The sequence below is a fragment of the Aulonocara sp. 'chitande type north' Nkhata Bay genome, linkage group LG23 (assembly GCF_057382095.1).
Source record: "Aulonocara sp. 'chitande type north' Nkhata Bay isolate Kocher_YH1m ecotype deep benthic linkage group LG23, A_spYH_male_GT1.1, whole genome shotgun sequence".
NCBI lineage: Eukaryota > Metazoa > Chordata > Actinopteri > Cichliformes > Cichlidae > Aulonocara > Aulonocara sp. 'chitande type north' Nkhata Bay.
The window spans coordinates 52,638,280-52,662,485 of NC_141365.1; the positions used below are offsets into that span (position 1 = coordinate 52,638,280).

The 24,206-nt window shown below is 43.8% G+C and overlaps 1 protein-coding gene across 1 annotated transcript; it reads right to left on the reverse strand.

Annotated features, from left to right (window-relative positions):
- Window positions 1–5,571: 5,571 nt before the first annotated feature.
- Window positions 5,572–21,940, reverse strand: adarb1a (adenosine deaminase RNA specific B1a). Its single transcript, XM_086282330.1, has 8 exons — window positions 21,088–21,940; window positions 18,286–18,400; window positions 13,403–13,571; window positions 12,499–12,653; window positions 12,214–12,382; window positions 10,207–10,388; window positions 7,134–7,312; window positions 5,572–6,071 (listed from the first exon to the last, which is right to left on the reverse strand). The coding sequence occupies exons 1-8, from the start codon at window positions 21,799–21,801 to the stop codon at window positions 5,895–5,897; spliced, it is 1,860 nt and encodes a 619-aa protein (XP_086138456.1). The 5' UTR covers window positions 21,802–21,940; the 3' UTR covers window positions 5,572–5,894.
- Between the last annotated feature and the right edge of the window lie 2,266 nt (window positions 21,941–24,206).

Sequence of the window (24,206 nt, forward strand, 5' to 3'; positions counted from 1 at the left end):
GGACCAGACCTGGATCACTCTGTTAGAGAAGCATGAATGTTTACAGGGTGGTCAGGACATTCCCATTACCATGGCAACCATCCTTTGTCCTCCAGTCGGGCCTGTAGACTTGAAAAAGGTGGGAAGAGTGCATTCCTCAACAGGCCCAGGCCACATTCCTTTGAGGGGGTCTGTCAGTATCACAGTGTTACAGACTGCTGCCACCAACACCAGCTGGCATAAAACACGATGTTCTGGCACAGTTTCCCCGACGTTCACGGGGCCGATTGATTAAATGGTGATTTTTAGGATGGTAGCGTTGTCTCTGGAAGGAGGAGGACTGATTATAAAGCCTAATGCTATGTGTGACCAGGGTCCTTGGGCAAGTTCACTGCACTGGTTTGTTTAGGTACTAATTCTCTCTGGATTGGTTAAGCAGGCACACTCCACCCCCTGGGTGGATTCTGGAGTTCCCCACTCCTCAGACAGACCACCTCATCATCTCTGTTTCTTACAGGGGAGAGCCTCGTTTGGTCTCTAAACGGTCCACACTGTTCGAGTCCAAAGAACAAATCCTTCCAAAGCTTTCCGTCTTTCTTAGTCAAACGTAGGATAGTAAGGGTGAATATAAATAATCTACTTTAAGAAAAGATTTTCAAAGACCCAAACAACCCAAAACAAAACACTTCAGTGCATTTTATTTGATCATTATTTCAGTATTCATTAAATCAGGGACTTGACTGTATTTGTATATATTAGACACTTACATGTTACATGCTTAACAGGTAGACCTCACACATTTGGCCCCGAGGGGTTGTTTTATTTTATGGAACGATAACAAAGTGAACAATCTGCAACCAAAGAAGCTCACCTGTTAGTGGCACATGGAGAGGAAAGATTCAAGCACAGAGGGGTCAGGTTCACAGGTGCGCAAAGATGGGGCGTGTCTTCAGCATTAAACTACGAACAGCAGGATTCACATTCTTTCACTCTTTACAAATGTTAAACTAGTTAAAAATGGCTTTTGTTGGTTGCAGTCCATTCACATCCTCCTCTGAGGCTTGAGATATAAGGTCTACTGAGGTATATTACAATTATAAAAGAACAGCAGGAATCCTGGAAAAGGTGGAATTTCACAGGTTTTAACTGGTAGTAAAAAGGACTACAGTATCTGTGCCAACACCACGTCTACAACCAGATATGCTGGATTCCAGAAGTATTGTGATTTACTGCCTCTGTACAAATGAAGATGTTGGTTTAGTTGAGCTTCGCTGCACAAAGGTTGGTACTGTACTCTAGTGTAAGAGGGTTTGTGTAAGGAGAGCAGTTTCACTGCTTAAGTTGCAGTTGGGTATCTAGTTAGTGCTAGGTATATAGATAACTGCAGCAGGACCCTTCCAAACGAGACAACTAAAAACTGCAGGACTTAAAGGCAAGGTGTGTACAGTTTGTGACATTTGGGAGCAACTCCTCATTCTGAAAGGCAAGCAGCAGTCTTTTAAGCAGTGCTGAAGGATCACGTACACTATGGGAGACAGAACATGATTTCAGATTGATAATACAAGACTGAGAACTTGTTTGAGCTGACTGATCATTCGTAGTGTTGGAGATTAAGAGTTGAGTGCTAATCAAAAACACCCACAGACGACCTCTTTGGTGACATTAACAGTGTTGGATTTTCGTGGGAAGCTCTGGACTCTCACGTGGCCTGAAGTTTGCATGAATATTCTGTTTACAAAGTTACACTGTTGGGTGTAACTTTGTATCAAAACAGTGTGGTAAGAGGGAGTATTCAATAAAGTCATACTGTCAGACTTGTAGCTCAAAGATACTCGAGAGTGGTCTTGGTCTCATCTAGGTCTCGCTGTCTCGGTCCTGCGTTCTCAAATCGACATAGTGTTCGTGAGATTTGGAGTCAACCATCAGCGGAGCGGGGGGGTGGCATACTGGGCTTACGCCCAGGTCATTTTTTCAGAAGCATGGGGTCTTTTGGAGTGTAATTTGTTAGTTAGATGCCTGGCTGACAACTGTATAAAACAAAAACAGCACACGAAGCACAGAGCGCACCGTCGTAAATTCCCCCTAATTTTGGTATGATCCGAGCTCAGGCACTAGGCGACTGAGCACAGCACCCATGTGAGCGAGGGGGGAGAAGCTGCTGCCTGCGAGTTTGCTGCAGACAGAGGAGAGCTTAAGTTTGACCAGGAACCAAAGCAAATCATTCGTACTGAACTAATAATGTAAATATGACGGTGTATCACAAAAGATTGATATCAAACTGATCACTTGGTTGCGTTACTTGCTCTTCGAGTGAATCAACAAATGGACAAATAAAAAGCCGAACAACAACAATGCTGTTTATTTTTAGAGAGTCTCAGCTTACATTTCATATTTTCAGTTGTTTCCCTCCACGGCTAAACAAACTCTCTAAATCGGTTTCAATTGCGTACTGATGAACACAACAATGGACACAAAGAGCTTCTTTCAAAGAAAAAACTCTGGTAGATGTTATTTTATATATTATGCTTTGGATGTTGTTCAGTATATCTATGCAAAACAAGAGAGATTTCAATACACAGCAGGATATTCACAGTTGAAACCAGATATTTACACTTTAGGGAGAAAACATAAAAACTTTTTTACTGTTAAACATCAATTTAGAGTAAACTTGTTTTGATTTAGATAAAATTCCAGTCTGGTTTTAAACCTCACCACAGCACCGAGACAGCCCTACTGAGAGTTTTTAATGACTGTTGATACAAGGCGTCCTGTGGTTTTAGTTCTTTTAGACTTGTCCTCTGCCTTCGATACGGTTGATCATGACATCCTCCTTTCAAGGCTTGAACATGTAGTTGGTCTTAAAGGCAAAGTACTTTCATGGTTCAAATCATACTTAAATGAGAGGACTTTCTCTGTCTCTATGGGGAATCGTTCTTCCTCCTCTGCACCCCTCTGCTGTGGTGTGTCCCAGGGGTCTGTGTTAAGTCCTACCCTGTTCTCTTTGTATCCGTTACCCCTGGGACAAATTTTCAGAAATCATAATATTTCTTTCCATTGTTATGTGGATGATATCCAAATCTATTTTCCTCTGGATTTGGATCTCCAGTCCCCTCTATTGCCTTTGTTCAACTGCCTGCTGATGTTAGAGACTGGCTACTGCACAACTCTCTCACCCTTAATGAAAACAAAACAGGAATGATCATCTTTGACAGTCACATGCCCTTGAAACAGCTATCGGATACCTCTGGAACAGCTTGCCGATGGATGTCCGTGCGTCGGAATCCATCCAATCCTTTAAATCACATTTAAAAACCCACCTGTTTAAGCCTTCCAAACAACTTAGTTTTTAACTTTCCCCCGGTTCATGCTTGTTGTCACGTCACCCTTTTATAACTGTATTTCTTTTGCTGATAATTGTATTTCCTGCTCCTTTACTGCTGTAACCCCACAAATGTGGCTCGTCTGTGAAGCACTTTGATGTACCTGAGACTTTTAAATGTCAGAATAAAAAGAGGGAGCTTTCATCAAATTTAGGAGCACATATACACTAAGTTTATTGTTAATTAATAAGAAACTCCAGACGATTCCATTCTGAGCTGAAGAAGCTTCTGATTGGTTCGTAGAGTCCGTGTGAGTAAACTGGTGGCACAGCTGTGGATGCATATAAGGCAAAACACAGAGGCTGTTTCTGTGACATGGGAACATCAGGAGATGTCAACCAAAACACCAGGAACAGAACTGTGGAGCTTCATAAGTGTGGCTCAGTTTGAATACAATTTGGTGCCATTTACAATTAAGAAATACAGACAGTTTCTCTCTTTACTCTTAAAGTTAACAAATATGTTTTTATATTTATCTAAAAAATAAACATTTAGTCTGATTTGATGTTACAATTAAAAAAGTGTTTTTATCTGAAGAGTAAATAAATATGTGGTTTCAACTGTATATTTGATGATTGTCAGCACAAAGAGGGAGAGAGGAGCAGAGAGGGAGAGAGAGGAGCAGAGAGGGAGAGAGAGGAGCAGAGAGGGAGAGAGAGAGGAGCAGAGAGGAACAGAGAGAGAGAGGAGCAGAGAGGGAGAGAGAGGAGCAGAGAGGGAGAGAGAGGAGCAGAGAGGGAGAGAGAGAGGAGCAGAGAGGGAGAGAGAGGAGCAGAGAGGGAGAGAGAGAGGAGCAGAGAGGGAGAGAGAGGAGCAGAGAGGGAGAGAGAGGAGCAGAGAGGGAGAGAGAGAGGAGCAGAGAGGAACAGAGAGAGAGAGGAGCAGAGAGGGAGAGAGAGGAGCAGAGAGGGAGAGAGAGGAGCAGAGAGAGAGAACTCATCAGAACATGTATCCAGTGTAACTTTTTAGATACCATTTGTTACTTTTCAAATTCTACATTTATTAAGTTCTGCAGCTTGTTTGCACAACAAGGCTGAATAATTATATAAATGTTTCTGAATCTAAATATTGTACTTTGGTAAAATTAAAAAATAAGTGTAGTGCAGGTCTATGATGATTTTTAGTGCTACTATCATCTAGTTTTGTTAAGTCCTCAGTAGTCCTGATTTTGAACTGTTGTAGTCCTGTTTTAATTCCGGATCAGTTCTGGGTCTGGTTGAATTGGGGTTCAGTCCCTGTGTCTTGATACAGCCCTGACTGTGTTCTGCCTCGCTGCTTAATTAAAAAACTAGTTTAAGGTGTCCTGCATATGTGATATTTATTTTTTTCCTACATGAAGTCATTCTTTTTTGAACAAAACTCAAAACAGAGCCTATTAATCTTTCAGTCATTTCTACCCTCACTTCATTTCCTTTTGCTGCTCACCTCTCACACAGTGGCTCTGCTACGCTCCAATCCCTCCATATTGTGGCCAATCACATGCGAGGATATAGGATAATGTCATTGTGTGAAAAACAGAGAGGGTGAGAGAGGCGACAGTCAAGTGGAGCATGCGTCCGTCCTCTCAGTAAGTGAGTGAGACAGTAGACAGCAGTGAGGAGGGCTGTGCGAAAGCAAAAACACATAACTATGCCTGAAACCCGTAAACGAAGCAGCATCTGGCTGCAGTTTAAAGACTGTTTTTGACTCTGTCTTGGTCTCGTCTCGACTTTGTCTCGGTCTTGGTCTCGTCTCGACTTGGTCTTGTCTTGGTCTCAGATTAGGCGGTCTTGACTGCAAGTCTAATCCAACTTAAGCCAGACTGAAGAGTCACAGACTGCTAGAGTGCTTGTTTACTGTGAAGAAAGATGGGATTGAAAGATATTGAAGTCTGCCCGGCATACCCTTCATGAAAAACTGAGCTAGACCGCAACACTCCTGCAAATCTTGCAATTTAGAAATCCTGGTAACTCCAAAGTGTTCACAAAGGTCTTTTCTGACTTTTTGTTTTCCCACTGGAACTCAGGAATTATTCTTCATTCACGTTTCAGTTTCTGTAATTGATACGAAATTGACTAAAAGTAATTAAAATATTGTAACTGTTCCAACAGTTACTTGGTTGTGAACATGGCAGTTTAAGCGTGCCCAGGCATGTTAAACCGCCATGCATAAACAGACTGTAGGTGTGCTTACCTGAGAACAGAAGATGCAACGACACACATTTTTCAAGCAGATAAGACATACGAGTGTGTGTATTAGAACTCAGAAAGAAATGCTGTGTCCTTGTGAGTTTAGTCAGTGAGAGATGTGCAGCTCTGATCATTAGAGCTCCCAATACAGAATGTGAAAACAAAGGTTTTCATACTTGATTAATTTTGCATAACCATACCTGAGAAAGAACTAACAGTTTACAAAGTTGCTGCTATTCTCGGTCTGTTTTTACATTTACCCTTCGTATGAAGTTGTATAATTGACTGAATATTGACCTTTTTAACATGTAGTCCAGGCTAAGAGGGAGTAGCACAATGCTACAAAATCAAGGTAGAATGAGGTACATCAGCTGGAGAGAGCAAACTGGTCCTGCTCTATAGGCTTCTTTATCCACGCGCCCAGTCCAGCATTGTGGAAGGCCCTGAAGAGTGTCTGCTTTGCAGAATGATATTCCTTTGCTGCCTGTTTGGCCTCATGGTAGCTTCTGGGTCTCACCGTTCTGATTCGCAGCATGGAGGAGAGCTATGGTATAATGGAGACAAGCCTTCACTTAGACAACAGCAACAATGTGCAACAACCAGGAATGACTTTTTAAAAATACATCTTTTTGACATTTGCCTTTATTGGACAGTGCAGGAAGAGAAAAGAGCTCGCGCGCAGGCTTTCTGGCCAGACCTCCTGCTCACACACTTTCATTATTAATCCGGTCGTTAAGTCTGACGTCATTAGCCGTAACTGGGCCCAAACTCCGCTGCAGGTCACACAATCACTGGGACATCACAGAGAGTTAAAAGCTGTCTAAACTCTTTCATCTGTAATAAAATGATCAGCGTTGCTGCTTTACCAGGTGTAACAATGACGTTTAACATCCAGGTATCCATGAAAACAGGATTTATTACATTCAGAGTTAGAAGTTAGCAGGAAGTTAGCTCGCTAGCTTCCACCTAAACATGATATAACATGTTCTGACTGAGAGATTTCTGAAACATTAAAACGTACAGCTCTGTTATCACTTCCAAGATAAATGAAGACAGGAAACTAAACAGCAGTGACGTTTGTAGGGTTACTGAAGTTGGGCTAGCTGGTATATAATGATGTGCTACGTGACCACTAGCGCGACAAAGCTATGTTAGCATAGCATAAACAGTAAAGCTGGAGGACTTGATAAAAGTTAACGTGAGGGTTCCTGATGGTTAGAAACAAATGCAATCGCATGGCAGGATGCTGTAAACGGACCAAACTTCAGCCAGGAGAACAACTGAGATAATCCATCCACAATACGAGGTTAGTCATTAATATACTGTAGCTACATCGTAATTGTTTAAAAACTGAGCTTTAAAATGATTAGCGATAATAAAAACCGAGAGGCCGACAGTGATCACTGACTGTTTTTAGGGGCTCGTTGAGATTAAATAGAACAAGATAAAAAGCATTAAAACATGTTAAAAACACAACAGACGTATTAAATGCAGACTACTTTGGGCCCGGAAGCAGGATTCATCACGTCATCACTTAAAGACTGGATAGATACAGTATGCAATCTCACACTACAGTACATGCATTGAAAAATCAGCACTGTGTTACCTTGCAGTGTAGATTCATCCATCGGCTGTAGAGGGCATGTTTGCAAAGCCTGGAGGGTCGACCCAGATCATCTTTCCCAGTGGTGGCATTGATCAGCTCTAAACCCTTGTCCCCCACCGTCCAGTTCACACTGAAGTTTGGAGCTTTTCCTGGCTGACGGGCCTCTGTGTTACTTATTCCTGCATATTGGGCACATTAAACCATTTTAAAAAACATGAATGAGATAGCTGTTTGGCTGTACAAAAGGTCAGAGTTTCAGAGTCGGCTCATTGAAAACACCAATCCAGCCCACCGGACAGTTTTAGAAAAGGTGAGGAAATGTGTGTGTGGTGGAGGTGTGGTCCCTGGCGTAGCTGCAGCGGAGGGGTGGAGTGGTGAGCTCAGGGGGGTGGTACCGGGAGGCAGGGGAGCCACAGGTGGTGGCGATTGTATCATGAGTGTCTTCCTTCTGTGTGTCTATATAGTGACAGCAGAGTCGAGCGGGAGGTTGGCTGGACTGGAACGAGCTGTCACGGTGCATAGGTGTGTGTGTCGCATACTTCACAAGTGGTGCTAAAACCCAGTGTGGGATGTCTGACCCCCATGATGCGTCGCCCACTCAGCCTGTGCAGTTGTTGGCACAGATGCTGGCGGAGTTGGCGACGATGTGCCGGGACCAGGCCGTGGCCCAGCGGGAACATCTGATGAAGCTCCAGGAACATTCAGACCACCAGACCAAGGTCCTGGAGCAACTGGTCAAAAGGTGCTGCGTCGCCGAAGTCGCCGCCTCTGTTAGTGGTGATGCCCAGGATGGGGGACGGTGACGATCCCCAGGTTTTTTTGGAGGCGTTCCGTGCTACAGCGGAACGTGCCAGTGGCTGCGAGCGGAGTGGGCCCACGGCCTGCCGCCAGCCTCGTGGAGCAGCTTCGACGACGTGTGCCGGGCCATGTTGGACCGGATGGGCCTCACCCCGGAAGACCATCGCCGGCGGTTCTGTGCCTGCAAGCTGACTGGCGAGGATCGGCTGTTCGAAGTGGGGTGCTCGACCTAATTAAAGAAAGCTGGGAGGATGGTCCGAGCCCCGCAAAAAGACGAGAGTCAGTACGTGTTGGACCTGAGAGGGAAACTCCACACTTTGGGGAGGTTATCACGGAAGAATTTGCTCCAGGCTCAGCAGCGTCAGCAGCGCCTGTATAACAGAGGGGCTAGACTCAGGCAATTTTCACTGGGAGACAAAGTGCTTGTATTACTCCCTTCTTCTAGCTCAAAGTTACTCGCCAAATGGCAAGGTCCCTTTAAGGTCACACGGCGAGTGGGGGACGTTGACTATGAGGTCGCACGAATGGACAGGGGAGGGGCCACGCAGATTTATCACCTCAACCTCCTGAAAGCATGGAGGGAGGCCGAGTCTGCTTCTCTAGTGAGCCTGGTTAAGGAGAGAGATGAGTTGGGGCCAGAGGTGCCAAATTCTATCATTCCCACCTCCCTCCATTGTGATGACCATCTCACACAGGCCCAGAGAGCGCTGCAACAGCACTTTGTCGACATGTTCTCCCCCCTGCCCGGCTGAACGTCTCTCATTGAGCATCATTTTGAAACACAGCCTGGCGTGATGGTGCGTTCATGGCCCTACAGGCTCCCTGAACACAAAAGGCAAATCGTTCAGAGGGAATTGGCCAAAACGCTGAAGATGGGAGTAATAGAAGAGTCGCACAGCGCCTGGTGTAGCCCCATCGTTCTCATGGTGAAGAAGGATGAGACCCATCCTTCTTCACCATGAGAATGATGGGGCTACACCAGCATCAAACTGTGACACCTCCTTCAGAACCATATAGACCATATGGTTCTGAAGGAGGTGTCACAGTTTGATGCTTATCCCATGCCCTGGGTCGACGAGCTCCTGGACCGGTTAGGCACGGCCCGTTTTTTCATGACACTGGATTTAACCAAGGGCTACTGGCAGATTCCCTTGTCTGCAGAGTCCAAGGAGAAAACCGCCTTCTCCACTCCGTACGGTTTGTGCCAGTTCATCATGCTTCCATTCGGCTTGTTGGAGCCCCGGCCATCTTTCAGCGCCTCATTGACCGGGTGCTGCGTCCGCACGCTGCGTATGCTGCCACCTACTTGGATGACGTGATCATCCATAGGGACACCTGGGCGGAGCATGTGCAGCGGGTGGCTGCAGTCCTGGAGTCCCTGAGGCAGGCGGGGCTCACGACCAACCCGAAGAAGTGTGCGGTTGGACGGAGGGAGGTTCAGTATTTCGGGTACCACTTGGGGGGCGGGCAGGTTCGTCCACAAGTAGAGACCGGCCCGTGCTCTACATTAGCCGGAAGCTGTCCGAGTGGGAGAGGCGGTACATTACTGTGGAGAAAGAGTGCTTGGCTATCCGGTGGGCGGTTGACTCCCTTCGCTTTATTTCCTGGGGCGCTCATTCACCCTTTGCTCGGACCACACCCCGCTGCAGTGGCTCCACCACATGAAGGATGCCAACGCCCGGATCACCCGGTGGTATCTGGCTTTACAGCCCTTTAAGTTCAAGGTGGTCCATAGGCCAGGGGCGCAGATGGCTGTGGCCGATTTCCTCGGGGGGGGGGGGGGGGTAGGTTCGGCTGGATGGCTCCCCGGCCTCAGTTGTGCGGTGGGGGTGTGTGGGGGAGGTGTGTGTGTCGCATACTTCACAGTGTGGATTTTAACTTTTAACTGTATTTTTGTACATTTTACTAATTATTCTAATAATAAAGACCCCCACGGCCATGAATGCCATCCACACTACTGGCCCACTTCACATCAGAGTGGGCTGTACATGGCCCATGATGTAAAATGGGTTTGATATCAATGCTGTGTATTGTACACAGGTTCAAAACATGTGAACACATTTTGCCAGCCATTTTCATTACCTCATGGATTATTTTACTAATTAATTGGCAACCTTTCAAATGTTAAAAATTAAAACAAAAATTATATCTCTTGGTTTGGGAATTTTCCATAAAATCTGTGAGCAGGACCTGGTTTCAGATTCTCAGAACAATCAGGTCCGAATGAACAGATCAGAGAAATCAGTGAACTGTGGAAAACTACAGTGCCTCTCACCACTGAGCAGTGGCCTGTTCAGGCTAAAGGACTGTGGCAGCTCTTCAATCTCAGTAATCCGCTGGTACATGGCTCTGGAGAGGTGGTCGGCATGGTACAGGCTGCCCAGGATGATGCTGGAGAAATAGATGGGCTCAGTAAAGTAGCTCAACAAAGAGCCTTGAAATCCGACAACGTTCCACCTGAAGGAACAGAGTAAAATCTTCAGAGAAATTGACAGAAACAAAGAAATAAAGCAGATTAGTATTTCCTGAAAATATAAATCTGATACAGGCACAGAGGGGTCTGCTGCTGTTAGTGTCCTCCTAGATTCAGCCTCTGTACACATCAACAGGATTCCCATTGATCTCTTCCAAAACACTTCAAACTAAAGTGATTCTGCAGAGCTGGTTTTAATATTTAGAACAAATGGATAGTACAAGGCTATAAATATGAAGATGGAGTGTTAAACTTGTGCATTTAGACGACAGCATAGACAATGGCTAGTAGAAATGAGTTCACACCAAAATCTATTTTGCCTATTCGACGACCTGTACAATCAAAATTCTTCTTCGCCACCGCCTTCTTCTTTGCCTTCTCCTCTGCCTTCTCCTCTGCCGCCTTCTTCTTCTCCTCTGCCGCCTTCTTCTTCTCCTCTGCCGCCTTCTTCTTCTCCTCTGCCGCTTCTCCTCCACCGCCTTCTTCTTCTTCTCCTCCACCGCCTTCTTCTTCTCCTCCTCCGCCGCCTTCTTCTTCTCCTCCTCCGCCGCCTTCTTCTTCTCCTCCTCCGCCGCCTTCTTCTTCTCCTCCTCCGCCGCCTTCTTCTCCGCCGCCGCCTTCTTCTCCGCCGCCGCCTTCTTCTTCTCCTCCTTCTCCTTCTTGCCATTAGCTCACTCTGAATTAGGAGGAAACCAAATGTGTCCAATGATGATGATGACAGCTGAGCCCATTTCATTTAAGTTTGCCTGGCTAATGTTATCTCACGATGTGGAAGCATAAGATGCTTGTTCATAGTATTCCCAGAGTACTATTATTTATTTAATAAAACATTAAATAAAACCAAGGCTCATGGATGTACTTGGTTATTACATATTGTATCGGCCCAGCCTCTCAGCAGTGCCTTGTATAATTTTCTTTCCAGCCACAAAGGCCACCTTAGAAAGTTAGTAATTAGGGCACATATCATATTGAAGAAGGTAAAAAGGGTTAGTATGTTTATAAATGCTATGTTGAAAATCCCTTGCTCAGCTAAAAATGAACTTCAGAAATTTTTGACAAAACTCTCAAATTTATATGAGGGGGTGGGGAGGGTATAATTTTAATGTTATCTGTATATCTGTGAAGGTTCTCGGTCATGCAGGTCATGGTAGTCTAAGGAGCTTGGAAAGAAAAGCGTCTGGACTTCTTTCAGTTGCTTGAAGACGTTTCACCTCTCATCCGAGAAGCTTCTTCAGTTCTAGAACGAAGCATCTATGTCCACTGTGAACAATCATCTTTGAACAGAGGGCGGGGCTTACGACACCAACTATCTGTCATCTATAATCCAGTTTTGAGATCCTTCCCAGATGCTTTAACTCCCACTCACACCCTGGGCCATCTGACCTCAGGAAATCACATGATAGGGTGGGGCCAGGTTTCACAGTAGGTCCACCCGAAACCTTAGCTGATTGTGACCCACGTCGATTTTCACACCTTGCCTCATGTGATTAGGTAGTCGATCATAAGGGGGTCCATGACCTTCTTGGGGGGACACTCCCATAGGGCTTAAAATCTGGTACTCTCCACCAATTTTTCTTAGAATTTAAGAACTTCTCAGATGAAATGTCTTCAAGAAAACTTAAGTCCAGACGCTTTTGTTTCCAAGCTCCTTAGATTGTTATCTGTACTTTCATACTTTACAAAGATTATATAAAGGGCCCAGGTATAAGAGCTTTTATGCCCTTATACCTGGCCATAAAAGCCCCCAGGAAAGGACAACATGTGATGTTGCTAATCACCATGTGAGCATGTAACAAACAAAACAGACACCTTGCAATCTTGTCGCTGCAAGACATGGTAAGCAGCCTTTCTCCGTGAAGAACACCGTCCCATGTCTTGATGGTGTTACTGGAGTGCACAGGTATGGTTCCCTCACCAGACTCAATTTTAGTGCGCAGCTGCCCACGGGCCTTTCTGTTGGGATGTCCATCTCCCTGATCTGACACAGGTAAAAAATCACTGACGACATAACAGTAACCTACATATTTTCAGGCAAACAAATATTGTTTCATCACTATGAATCTCTATTTGTAACGATCATAATAATCCACTTACCGTCCACTCCGCCTTCATGAGGTGAAAAGATGCGAGCATCTCCACAGGGGGAGGTGCTGATATACAGGTGGAATTGGACATTTTCCTTTACTCTGAAGCCTTGACTGTTATCGCACCGCATAAAAATGGATTTCTGATGTTCTTCTTCACTGTTACTAAAACAGAAATGCAGACAAAAGACTGGTAGGCTAGCAGTGCTTTCTGAAATGTTCAGAACGGCTGGTTGACAGTAATTGCTCATTTGTTAAAACACTAGAGGGGTGTGAAAAAGTGTTTGCCTCCTTCCTGATTTAATATTTTTCCATTTCTATTACACTTAAATGTTTCAGATGATCAAACAAATATAAACATTAGAAAGAGATAACACTAGTAAACTGAAACCGGTTGAGATGCTGTGGCATGACCTTAAACAGGTGGTTAATAGTCGAAAACCCTCGAATGTGGCTGAAATACAACAATTATGGAAAGTGGGCCAAAATTCCTCTGCAGTGCTGTAAAAGAGTTATTGCTAGTTATTGCAAATGCTTGACTGCAGTTGTTGCTGCTAAGGGTGGCCCAAAGAGCTATTTGGTTTCGGGGCCATCGCCAATCACTTTTTCCACACATGGCCATGTAGGTTTGGATTTTTTCCTCCTTAATAATAGACACGTTTACTTGTGTTATCTTTGTCTAATATTTATATTTTTGTTTAATGATCTGAAACATTTAGGTGTGACAAACATACAGAAAATAGGAAATCAGCAAGGACCCAAACACCTTTTCACACCACTGTAGAAACAGTCAACAGACCAACTGTATTTAGTTCTTTTGATTCAGTAAGTAAGGGTAAAGACTGCTTTGGTAGACTCAGTTCTATGTACAGTGTTTGTAGGGAGCACTTTGAAAGTAGGTGGGAGGCTTTTACCTGAGGAAGTACTCCAGCTGGGAGTACAGGAACCTAATGAGAGACCGACGAGCTACAATCTCTGCATGGCAGTCATTGAGGGCCAAACCTCGGTTACTCATGTATTCACGACCGATGCACTTTGTCCCTGTGGATACGCAGATGACCTGAGCCTCCTTCACATCTGCACCTGGATGGGTAAAACATTGCACTGGTTCATAAGGTCCCTAACATCTTGTCACTTCAGCCGAATCAATTTGACCGCTTCAACTTCAGCATATTTTATTATCCAGAAAATTTAAAATGAATAGTGTCTGGAACAGTTTTTCTTCAAGGAAAGATGTCCTGCTGAGAAACCACTCTCAGAGTAACCAGGCTACCACGTGCCTGCTTATGTGGCTTCAACTGAAAATCTCCCTGTTTCTTTTATCTTTCCACATATCTTATCTTCCAATCTGCATAATAAGGATACCTGTCCAAACATGGCCCTGTCTCCCTCCTCTTACCCCAGCCAATTGCTGCATATGGCTGCCCGTACCTGAGCCTTGTTCCACCAGAGGTTACTTCCTGTTAAAAGCTGTTTTACCTTCCTACTGTCACCAAATGCTTGTTTATAGGAGACCAGTAAGCTCCAGTATGAAGAGTTGGACAGCATCAGGCCCTGACATGATTCATGCCGGCTGAAGGAGCTGCCTGGACTCCACAAGCGTCTGGCAGCACAAACCAGCTGATCTGGAACCACATAACTACTGACCATTTTCTCCTGACCCATTGTCCGCAACAGAATGCCAATTTTCCTTCCTGAAAGATTCAGCCTATTCATGAGCCCATCAGTACAAAATGAAGCTGAACTCCCAGGATCTAGAAAAGCAAAGGTTATCAGTGACTGATTACCTTTCTTGGACTTCACTCTAACTGGTATCATGGACAGAGCACTATTTTGCTCACCAGCCCCAGTAACACCACTGCTTTGCACAGCACACGAAGGACCTTCATCTGGTGGTTCTCTCCCTCCTATAGTTTGCATTGAAACGCTTTCCCTCTGCTTGGAGTGGATATGTAAGAGTGTGGGGTGTCTCTGATTACAGACTTTACACATGAGACGTTTCCTGCAGTCCCTGCTTCTGTGTCCAATGCGCAGACAACCAAAACACACCATTCTCTTTCAAAAAAGATAATCTTTCACAGTGCAACTTTCTTTCAAATGAAGGACACAAATCCAACATATGCCCTGCTCCACAAAACAAGCAAGCCTTGGTCACAACTGAACCACTCAAACGCCTCAACACTGGCTCAATCTTCCCTTCCACCTTGGCCACCGTAGTAGCAAAACTACTCCTCTTAGCCGTAGGGTAAAACTGAGACTTACCATTCCTCGCCTCTTTTCTGATGTCTGTTGGAGGATCCTTTATGTCTCCAAACAATGGGTCACTTGCGATCTTCACTTGCCTTTCGACAAACTCAACAACATCGCTAAAAACCACTTTACGTTGAAACCTCTCCTGCAGATTGCACACAACATTCCTCCATTTATCCCTGAGCTTATAAGGCAACTTTTTTATAACTGCTTGCATATTAGCAGAGACATCCAACTCATGCAAGGACTCAACGTCTCCCATTGCATTGCAACATTGCCTTAATAAAAACCCATATTCCTGCAAAGCCTTCACGTCATCAGATTGTATAGGAGGCCATTTACTGACCCTTTCAATGTAGGCAGCAGCAATTCTCAGCGAATTGCCAAAGTTCTCCTGGAGCAAAGATTTAGCTTTAGCATATCCATACTCAGCAGTGCACCAATACAGTGAGTCCATTTAAACCGACGCACTTAATCAAAAAAGGAGCAACTCATATGGCTCCTATACCCCCAAAGGAGGTGGAGAATGAACGAGCTAAGATCCTGTGGGACAGATAGAGCTTTCTTGCTGCCACTCATCCTGTCAAACCGGCAGCTTGCAGTTTTCTCTTCACAGCTGAAATTGAGACTTTCTCACTACGACCACTATTGAGCTGCTTGAAGCTGTTGTCCTGTGAGCCGCCATCACACAGCTCTTAACTTTCAGAAACTTTTCCTCTGAGTCAGTCGTGTCTTTGGGTCTGCAGACCTCCTGCTGTCACAGTTTCTGAGCCTTTGATGCTGAAGGAAACTGGACTCACTGACACCTTGACTTTCTTTGCAGATCTACATTTATAAGTGTTATGATGGTCTGTCTCTCTTCCATTGGTTTTTCTCACCATGTTTGTAGCAACACACTACTTTCTGCAGTACAATACTGTTCAGCTGATGCTCACGAGGGTACATCAGTGTGTCCCAGCACTGCTTTTATGCAGACAGAGGGGGAAGTAATCCAGAAAAGTTGGAACAGCTGTAGGAATTAGTAGCAGCAGCTTTCAAGGCTTGATCAACCTGCATTGCTGCAGAACAAGTTACACTGAACTGGACTTCCAATGATGGACTAAATTCGTCACTCACCTTTGTTTGGTGCGTGTTTATATATCACTAATGTATTTAATCATTAACAATCCTTTAGTTTACCATATTTCCAGTCTCTCTCTCTCTGCTGTCTTCTCTTTACTCTCACCTCAAACATGATGGATGACTGTCCCTCCATGAACATGGTTCTACCAGATGTTTCTTCCTCTTAAAAGATAGATTTTCCTTCCCACTCATGCTTGCTCACATGAGCCATCTTTTGTTGTGAAGTAGTGCTTTCACTGAACTGAAACTTATCAACTTGGTAGATTAGTGTTTTCTATTTATAACCTTTACTCAATTTTGATGTAACATCGTCCATAATCTCTTCACTAGTACATTTCTGATCATGACATGACCTCGAACAATTAGCCGGCCCAAGTTATGATAAATCGGATTTGCACTGGTTCTTGAAGAGCACTGCAATGCACAATGAGCAGCATGATTTAAACTTGGAACTTTTAATTACTTTAGTTGAAACACCTCCACACAATAATCAAGCTGTGACTAACCTAATGTATTCAAAATATTTGGTGTCATTTATTTTGGAACTTTTCCCCAGAGCTCTACCCATTTTACTCACAAGATTATCAAGTTGTGTAGCCCATGTGCATAAGCTGTAAAGCAGATATAGACCATCAAACATTATACCAGTCTATTGTTGTTGGACCTTGTTATGAAGCATGATCATGCACCATGTTTGGTTTCACTCGTGTCTTCTCACTGTTGAGACTGTCAGAGACTGCTAATTAATTTTTAAACATTTAATTCTATATAGTCCCACACGGGGGAATTTCTAGTCCTCTGCATTTAACCCATTCACTTAGTGGGCAGCTACCAATCCAGCACCTGGGGAGCTGTGTGTAGAGATGGAACCTCAGGGTAACCGCTCAGTGGATTCAAACCCCCGACCCCCTTCTGATCATGGGCCGACCACTCTACCTACTGAGCTATCCCTGCCCCAGCTGGTTTAAAGAAGTTCCTGAGTTCAAATTGGTTGATTTGATTAACAGCAGTTGCTTGACCTCCAACCGACGGCCACTTTGCCCTTGAACTAATGGTTCAGCTGATACTGTGATTTAGATGCATTAAGATCAATGCCAGGCCACCAGATGTTGACATGCTAGGAGTAAGGGTTACCTTAGCTAATGTAAATGTATTATTTTCATACCTCCTCTCAATGCCTCCCCCTATTGTACCTGTGTCCCTTTGTGTGCCTGCTGTCATGTATAGAAAATATGCTCACATGTGCAGTTACAGTGCAGCCCAGAAGAAACAGAATATTAAGTATCCCAATAGTCTGGTCTTTGTAAGAAGTGTAAAAGTTTATCAGTAATTGAATTTGCCTAATTTACATATTTGATTCTAAGCTGTAGTTATAGTAAGATTGATCTTTCTGCATTAAGCCAGCTTTACATGTAGTACTAGTAAGGCTTTCATTCAAACTAATACTTCACTATTTGACTTGTGAATAAACAGATTATAAAGAGAGACGCATCCATCCCACCTTGGATCCATCCCACAACTTTATTAAACCCCCCAAAATATGACTATCCAGAGTTGGGACCAGGAAGCAGAGTCGCAGTCTTACACGCCTCTCTGCAGCTTCTCTCCTCCTGCTACCCCCCAAACCCATCTCCACAGAGACTGTGTCAGCTCCCAAACAGACAAAAAACAAACTAAAAACCAGCAACAAACAACTTAAACATTGAATTCAAAATCCTGCTCCTCACATACAAGGTCTTAAATAATCAGGCCCCATCTTATCTTAATGACCTTGTAGTACCATATCACCCTATTAGAGCACTTCGCTCTCGCTCTGCAGGCCCACTTGTTGTTCCTAGAGTATTTAAAAGTAGAATGGGAGGCAGAGCCTTCAGTTTTCAGGCCCCTCTTCTGTGGAACCAGCTTCCAGTTTGGATTCAGGAGACAGACACTATCTCTACTTTCAAGATTAGGCTTCAAACTTTCCTTTTTGCTAAAGCATATAGTTAGGGCTGGACCAGGTGACCCTGAATCCTCCCTTAGTTATGCTGCAATAGACATAGGCTGCCGGGGATTCCCATGATGCACTGGGAGTTTCTTCTTCAGTCACTATGTGTTAATAGACCTCTCTGCATTTTCCTTCCCACTGTCACCAAAGTGCTTGCTCACAGGGGGTCATATGATTGTTGGGTTTTTCTCTGTATGTATTGTAGGGTCTACCTTACAGTATAAAGCACCTTGAGGCGACTGTTGTTGTGATTTGGTGCTGTATAAATAAAAGTCATTTGAATTGAGTTGAACAAGTACGCGTACCTCACTATAGATCTCCTGCAGATTTGGTTGGGGGTTGGTGGCATGAGCCTTATGTACACATTTAAACTCTCGGAGCAGCTGGGATCAGACTAGCAACCTTCTAATTAGGAGATGACCTGGGCTACAAGAATACCTGCTGTCATGACAACACCTGCCAAGACTTTCCGTTGAGCATGTGGAGCCCTGAAGTTATCCGTCAGTTTGCTGAACTTATCAATAACTAGATGAGAGACTGCATCTGCCAGGACCTGAGGAGTGACACATAAGTGCAACAGTGAAATTATGTGAAATAAGACATAACAAATATCCAACCAACAATTTTAGAGAAGCAACTGTTATTCAATTGTATTTAACAAACATTAGCAAAAGAAAATGTTAGTGAAGGAGGATAAGAAGTTACTTAAAGCAGCTTAAATCCATATTTCAGTATATCATTCCTTATTTCATTAAGGAATGCTGCATAACTGTGAAAGCCAAGCAGGGATGTGAGTAGCTTCAAAAAACACCCAAATCCTTTAATTCAACAAATGACTTGGAAAGGCTGGTATAACAAATTGCAGTGTTTGAATAGCACACAGAGGGTTAACATAGCAGCTTTGTTGTAATATAGGAATTGGAAGCATGTTTATATAGCTTCTCAGCATCATGAAAGTTATCTCCTAAAGCTATCATCTTCAATCAGCCTTAGACAGCGTGGTCATGAGCAATGAGGATCTGTCCATGATCAATACAGCCCTGCCTCATTCAACTCAGGCTGTAGTCCAAAAGAAATCCTCACTCCTGATTTCTTTTTCTTATATTTGTCACTTACATGGTTCAGGTAATCACTTTAAATCCCCCTCATCAGAACAGGAATGGATTTGTTGCACAATCACATCCGTATTCTCCAAAAGTTGATTCTGTTCATCTGGATGTTTTCAGTGGGAGAAACGTTTCGTCATCATCAGGTGACGTCTTCAGTCTCAGCTGACTGCAGGTTCCAATCTTATAAACAGGACATTTGCATAATGACTGAAACCAGCCCACTGAAGGAACAATGGGCTGGGAGGTCAGCTCCTTCATCTTAATTATGCAAATTCTCATGACCATTGATCAACAATCACTGATCAATAACCATGAGTCCCATTCACAGAGAGGTGGGGAATGGCTGCAATCACAGAATTGTAAGATGGTGACAGATGTACCCTTAGGCCCCTCCTCGATTCAGAGATGGTCTTTCTCTTTTCACGTAAATGGACTCCTTGACTCCGCCCTCAAACCAGCGTTCCTCCCTGTCCAGGATGTTACATCCTCATCATTGAAAGAGTCCACTGGCCTGTAGGTGTAGATAGACTGCAGAGTCCTGGCCTGACGAGGTGGCTCTGCTGTGTTGTAGCCAGAGGTTGTTTGGTTTCCCTGATGCATAAATCCTGGCACTCCTCCTATGGCGTGATCTTTGTGCCACTATTTTGAGCGCACGTAAAAAAAAGTTTGCAGGTGCAAGTGTTGCATTTTGAGGAGAAATGTATTTTGAGCGAAGAAAAGCTGAATTTGAGTGAAAAAAATTCATTGCTGCGTGCAAAACATGTATTTCAGTGTTTGCTATTATCCACACACACAACAGCAGCCCCTCTCGCTCAGTTTTTGCATTTGCGCTCGATCACAATGTGTTGCTCACGCTCTCAACATTTCTGCCCGTGCCTTCAACTCTTTCTCTACACCGTTATATTTGTGCCACAAAACCAGCCAATCACAGACTTGGATGCAAAAAAACCTGATTGGCTGTTCTGGTCTCCAATCAGCTCGAAATGACAAAATGCAATATCACAGAATGCATTTCATGCAAAACTCAAACGAGGCAGTGGCGGAGGAAGACAGAGGGGCGGAGTTTGAAATGTTACTCTTTCTGGGTCACAAAATAAACTTTTAAGATATTTTCATGCGAGAATGTTTCTGTGTAAACTTCAAATATCTGCTCGATTCATCAAGACATCACATATTTGCAAAAGTGCTCTAACGTTTTCGGAGATGCCCGTTACCCACCAGCTGACCGGGTGGTCACTCGGGTTAAACATAATATAAAAGGCTGAACTGACAAAAAAATCACCGACTACACCACCAGGTATTACAGGAAAAACCATAAAGCCTTTGAACTAAAACAAACACTGTTGTGACGGTGATGTACACTGTGTCTTGTTGGTATGATTTGTATCACCTTCATGTTTCCCTCTCACCACGTATCCAAACCGATATCATGAGCAGCAGCTTTTACAGCAATTTTTTTTTATGTGCACTCAGAATAGTGGCACAAAAATAACGCCATATCCTCCTGGCACTTAACAGCGTACACTATGTTACTCTGCAAATGTACTGTTTATAAGGCTGGGGAAACCTGCAGTCAGCTGAGACTGAAGAAGTCACCTGGATGAGTGACGAAACGTTTCTCCTGGATGACTGAGCATGCATCAAGACAGATCCGTGTTCCACTTTTCCATCGTTTCTGGTTAAAGAAAGGGGCTCTTACAGAGTTCAAGAACTCTCAAAATAGAGCATCGCTGAAGTTCATCAGAAACCCCGGCCAGCAAATTAGATAAAGGATTTAAACATGAGCTAAGATCAAATGCAGAGTTACTCTTCTATGTAGTTACGGTCAGCTAAGCACCTCGAAGAAACTGTTGTTGTGATTTGGTGCTATTTAAATAAAATTGAATTGAACAGTCTTTGCTGGTCCCAATGCACAGACATGCATAATTCTGGCCCTGTGTATTAAAAGAAATCCAAAATAAATACAAACTTGTTTTTTAAAGTTATTAAAGATGCTGTATAATCATCTCACCCTCACCAATGATGATCTGAAACATGTGTGACAAATATGCTGTCATCAGGAAGAGGCCACACATACGTCAGTCTGTCAGTGAGTCAGACGGAGGGACAGACTGATTTCTTCCATGCTCACCTGTGGCTGGTGAAGCTGCAGTCCCTCTCTGGGTATTGGCTGTCGTGATGGTGTCTGGTCCAGCTGTATCTTAAAGAGAGCAGACAGAGCAGCTTGGGCAGCCCGAGTCTTGGCCAGCTTCTTATTGCGCCCAGAACCCTGGAAATTCTCAGAGTCTACCGTCACCGACATGACAAAGTTCTTGGCATGACTCTCCCCGCTTTCTGACACAAAGTCATACTTGAGGCCTGGCCGCACCTCATTGAGAAACATGACAGGATTCTTGCCGGCTGTTAGGGAGATGAAGGCGGAGGGTGCTGGAGGTATGGGAGACTGTGCCAGGTTTGGGACAGGAGAGGATGGCAATGGGTACTCTATTCCCAGTGAACTGAAGAAACTGGTATTGGAACCAAGGTAAAAAGTGTCTTCTGTAGGGTTGAATGTCTCCGATGCACTAAAGAGCATATCTGGAATGGCATGGTCCGAGGTGAAGTCCGTGTGAGCAGACAGGGTCCGGCCCATGGCAGCATGTGCTTCCGATGCATTAGGAAACTGGACGAAGGAGCACAGTGCCTTTTCTGCTGCACTCAGCTTAGCCTTCTTCTTGGTAGGACCCAGACCTTCAAAAACCTGCCCATTGACCTCCACGGTCATCTCAAAGACTGGTGCATGGACCGGCCCAGTCTGAGAGAGGAGCTTATACTGCAACCCTGGCTTGATCTCGTTCAGCTGCATAAGAGCATTTTTGGGCGGTATGGGCCGAGGGACTTTCTTACGCTTCCTGGGCCTGTACCTGGAATTGGTATGTCCATTATTGCCTTCTTCTAAGGGACGTTTCCGCCCATGCCTCGCATTCCCACTGGGGAGTTGAACAGCCTCAGCTGCAATTCCCTCTTTGGAGACGTGGTTGTCCCGGTTCTGATTTTCCTTAACGCTGCATGAACCTGCAGTGCCCAGAAAGAGTAACTCACTATGCCTTTGTTGAAGGATCTTGTAAATGGAAAATTTAGAGATTGCTTTATCTTGTGGATGTAGATCGTTAACATTTAATACTTTCCTTAACATGGAAAGCTTAATATGTATCTCATTATACATTACTCACTATGTATCTTTCCTGAAGTCTTTCTCGAAATGATTTTATATTTTGGGAATACAGTAAAAGGAGCTTGGAAAGAAAGTGACTTTAAGTTTTGTGAAGACATTTCACCGCTCATCCAAGAGGCCTCGTCATTTCTAAAACCCAATGGTGGAGAGTCATTGGTGTTTAAACCCTCGTGGGGGTTGTCCCTACACTGCTTCGACCTGGATGACTGAAAACCTACATAAACAGTCTGGGGGCACACATCACAAGGCCCGGTCAACAAAGCCAAACTTGGTGCCAATTTTCATTTATAACATCCTCACGCAACAGCTTAATAGGTTACTCTGTCCAGTGTTACGTACAGAAAACATTCCTATAAAATGCAGGATTCACCTTATATATATGTAGCAAAGGTTTTAAGGAAATGTGGTTACCAGAGATTAGAGTCAGCAGCATCTGAACAAATGTGGAGTAAACCCATAATCTCCCCTTCTGTTTTCAGACTATTATGCTTAAAATGTTATCTTATTTAACAGAAATTGTATTCTAATTACTTTGTAAATTCTGGATATTTGGCCAAAAATATCCTGGAAGCGACGCTGGAGGAACACTGGGCTTACACAGGACAGGGACAGGATTACTGCTGTCTAACACGAATAATAAAGTGTGTACTGTACTACTTCTGGAACGTAACTCTTAGGGGTCTTTAGAGGGAACTTCTTTAAGAGCAAGGGAACAAGCATAATCTGCCATCAAATCAGACTGAAGTCTCATAGTAGATCAATCCTTAAAAAAAGCTAAAGATGATACATGTTCAAGGACCATCCTATGTGAATATGTGGGATATTTAAATAATAATTGTGTTTCCTCATAAAATACCTGGACATATATTATGTATTATTCATTTATTTTTAAATTTCAAATGAAGACTTTATCTTTAGCAGGATTTGAAACAAAGACATTAGTGACTCACTCATGCTTTCTACTTTGTGTCCTCCAATGATGAGCAGCCCTTCACCTGCAGGAAACATGCAAAGTTGAGTCAGATATGTTACAGGTGTTGACCATTTCTAATAAAAAATGTAAATATTGGATTTGGTGGAAGAGACTCTGTTTTTTGTTTTTTTTCAGCACTGTTATATTCATATCGTCTAGAGTCGGGGTTGTCAGCAGAACTTCAGACCAAACTCAAGCAGCAGTGCAGAGGTGGGCGGAGTCAGAGAAGAGGGGTTGTATCAACTCCTCCTCATCAAGGAGATCATCTTTTGTGGTTTTGGCCCAACAAACACAGTCCTTGTACTGTTTACTTTCTGAATACCATAGACTAAATTTAATATACCCACATGGGGTAAAAGATTCTAAATCGCTGTGCCAGCTGAACTCTGAACTCATGTGAAGATTAAGAGCCCTCCAGTTCTGCAGACAGTGAAAATATTAGCAGCTGTTGCACAATGAATGAATGAATCTCTGAAACTATGGGCTTGAACACGAAGAGTGTCACACTGAGCCAAATCGGTTGACCATACATACTGTATATGGGGAGCCAGAAGCACCACATCCATGTACCATAGATGCCAAAATTGTTATTGCACCTTGTCATTAACTTGACTTTATCCACAAGACCTCACAGAATGGATACAAATACCTATGGTTTCATGAAGCTGCTGATCAGCACCATAGTAACATTCTGCATTCTAGTTAATATCATAAAGGTGATGAACAGTTTGAACATTATCCTGAGAATGTTTAGTGGATGTGATGCCCCAGTGTTTAATCAAGCCAAACTTGACCTGCCTCGTGGGATCTGTGGGAGCTCCAGCACTGGTGTGTAAAAATACAGTGTAGTTAGTAATTCAAATCATTTAAGCCACTCCAGAATCTGCTTGTATTTCATGTCATGTGTGATGTCAAAGAACATCCAAAGAATTTTAAAGCTATGGGATAGAAATAAAATAGCCAAAGTAATTCTGAGGTATGTGCTTGATCTTCTGCAATAAACACATTTTCCCTCAATCTTCAGTCTTCAGCTCAAGTTCCTTGCTGCCATTTTTCTTTATGT

Coding starts and splice junctions, on each gene's coding strand:
- adarb1a (XM_086282330.1), bottom strand. CDS start 21,801: ATGCAGCTGAACGAGATCAAGCCAGGGTTGCAGTATAAGCTCCTCTCT. Junction 7,313..10,206: donor GAACAGGCCACTGCTCAGTG/GTGAGAGGCACT, acceptor CCCAATATGCAG/GAATAAGTAACACAGAGGCC. Junction 6,072..7,133: donor GGATGAATCTACACTGCAAG/GTAACACAGTGC, acceptor ATTATACCATAG/CTCTCCTCCATGCTGCGAAT.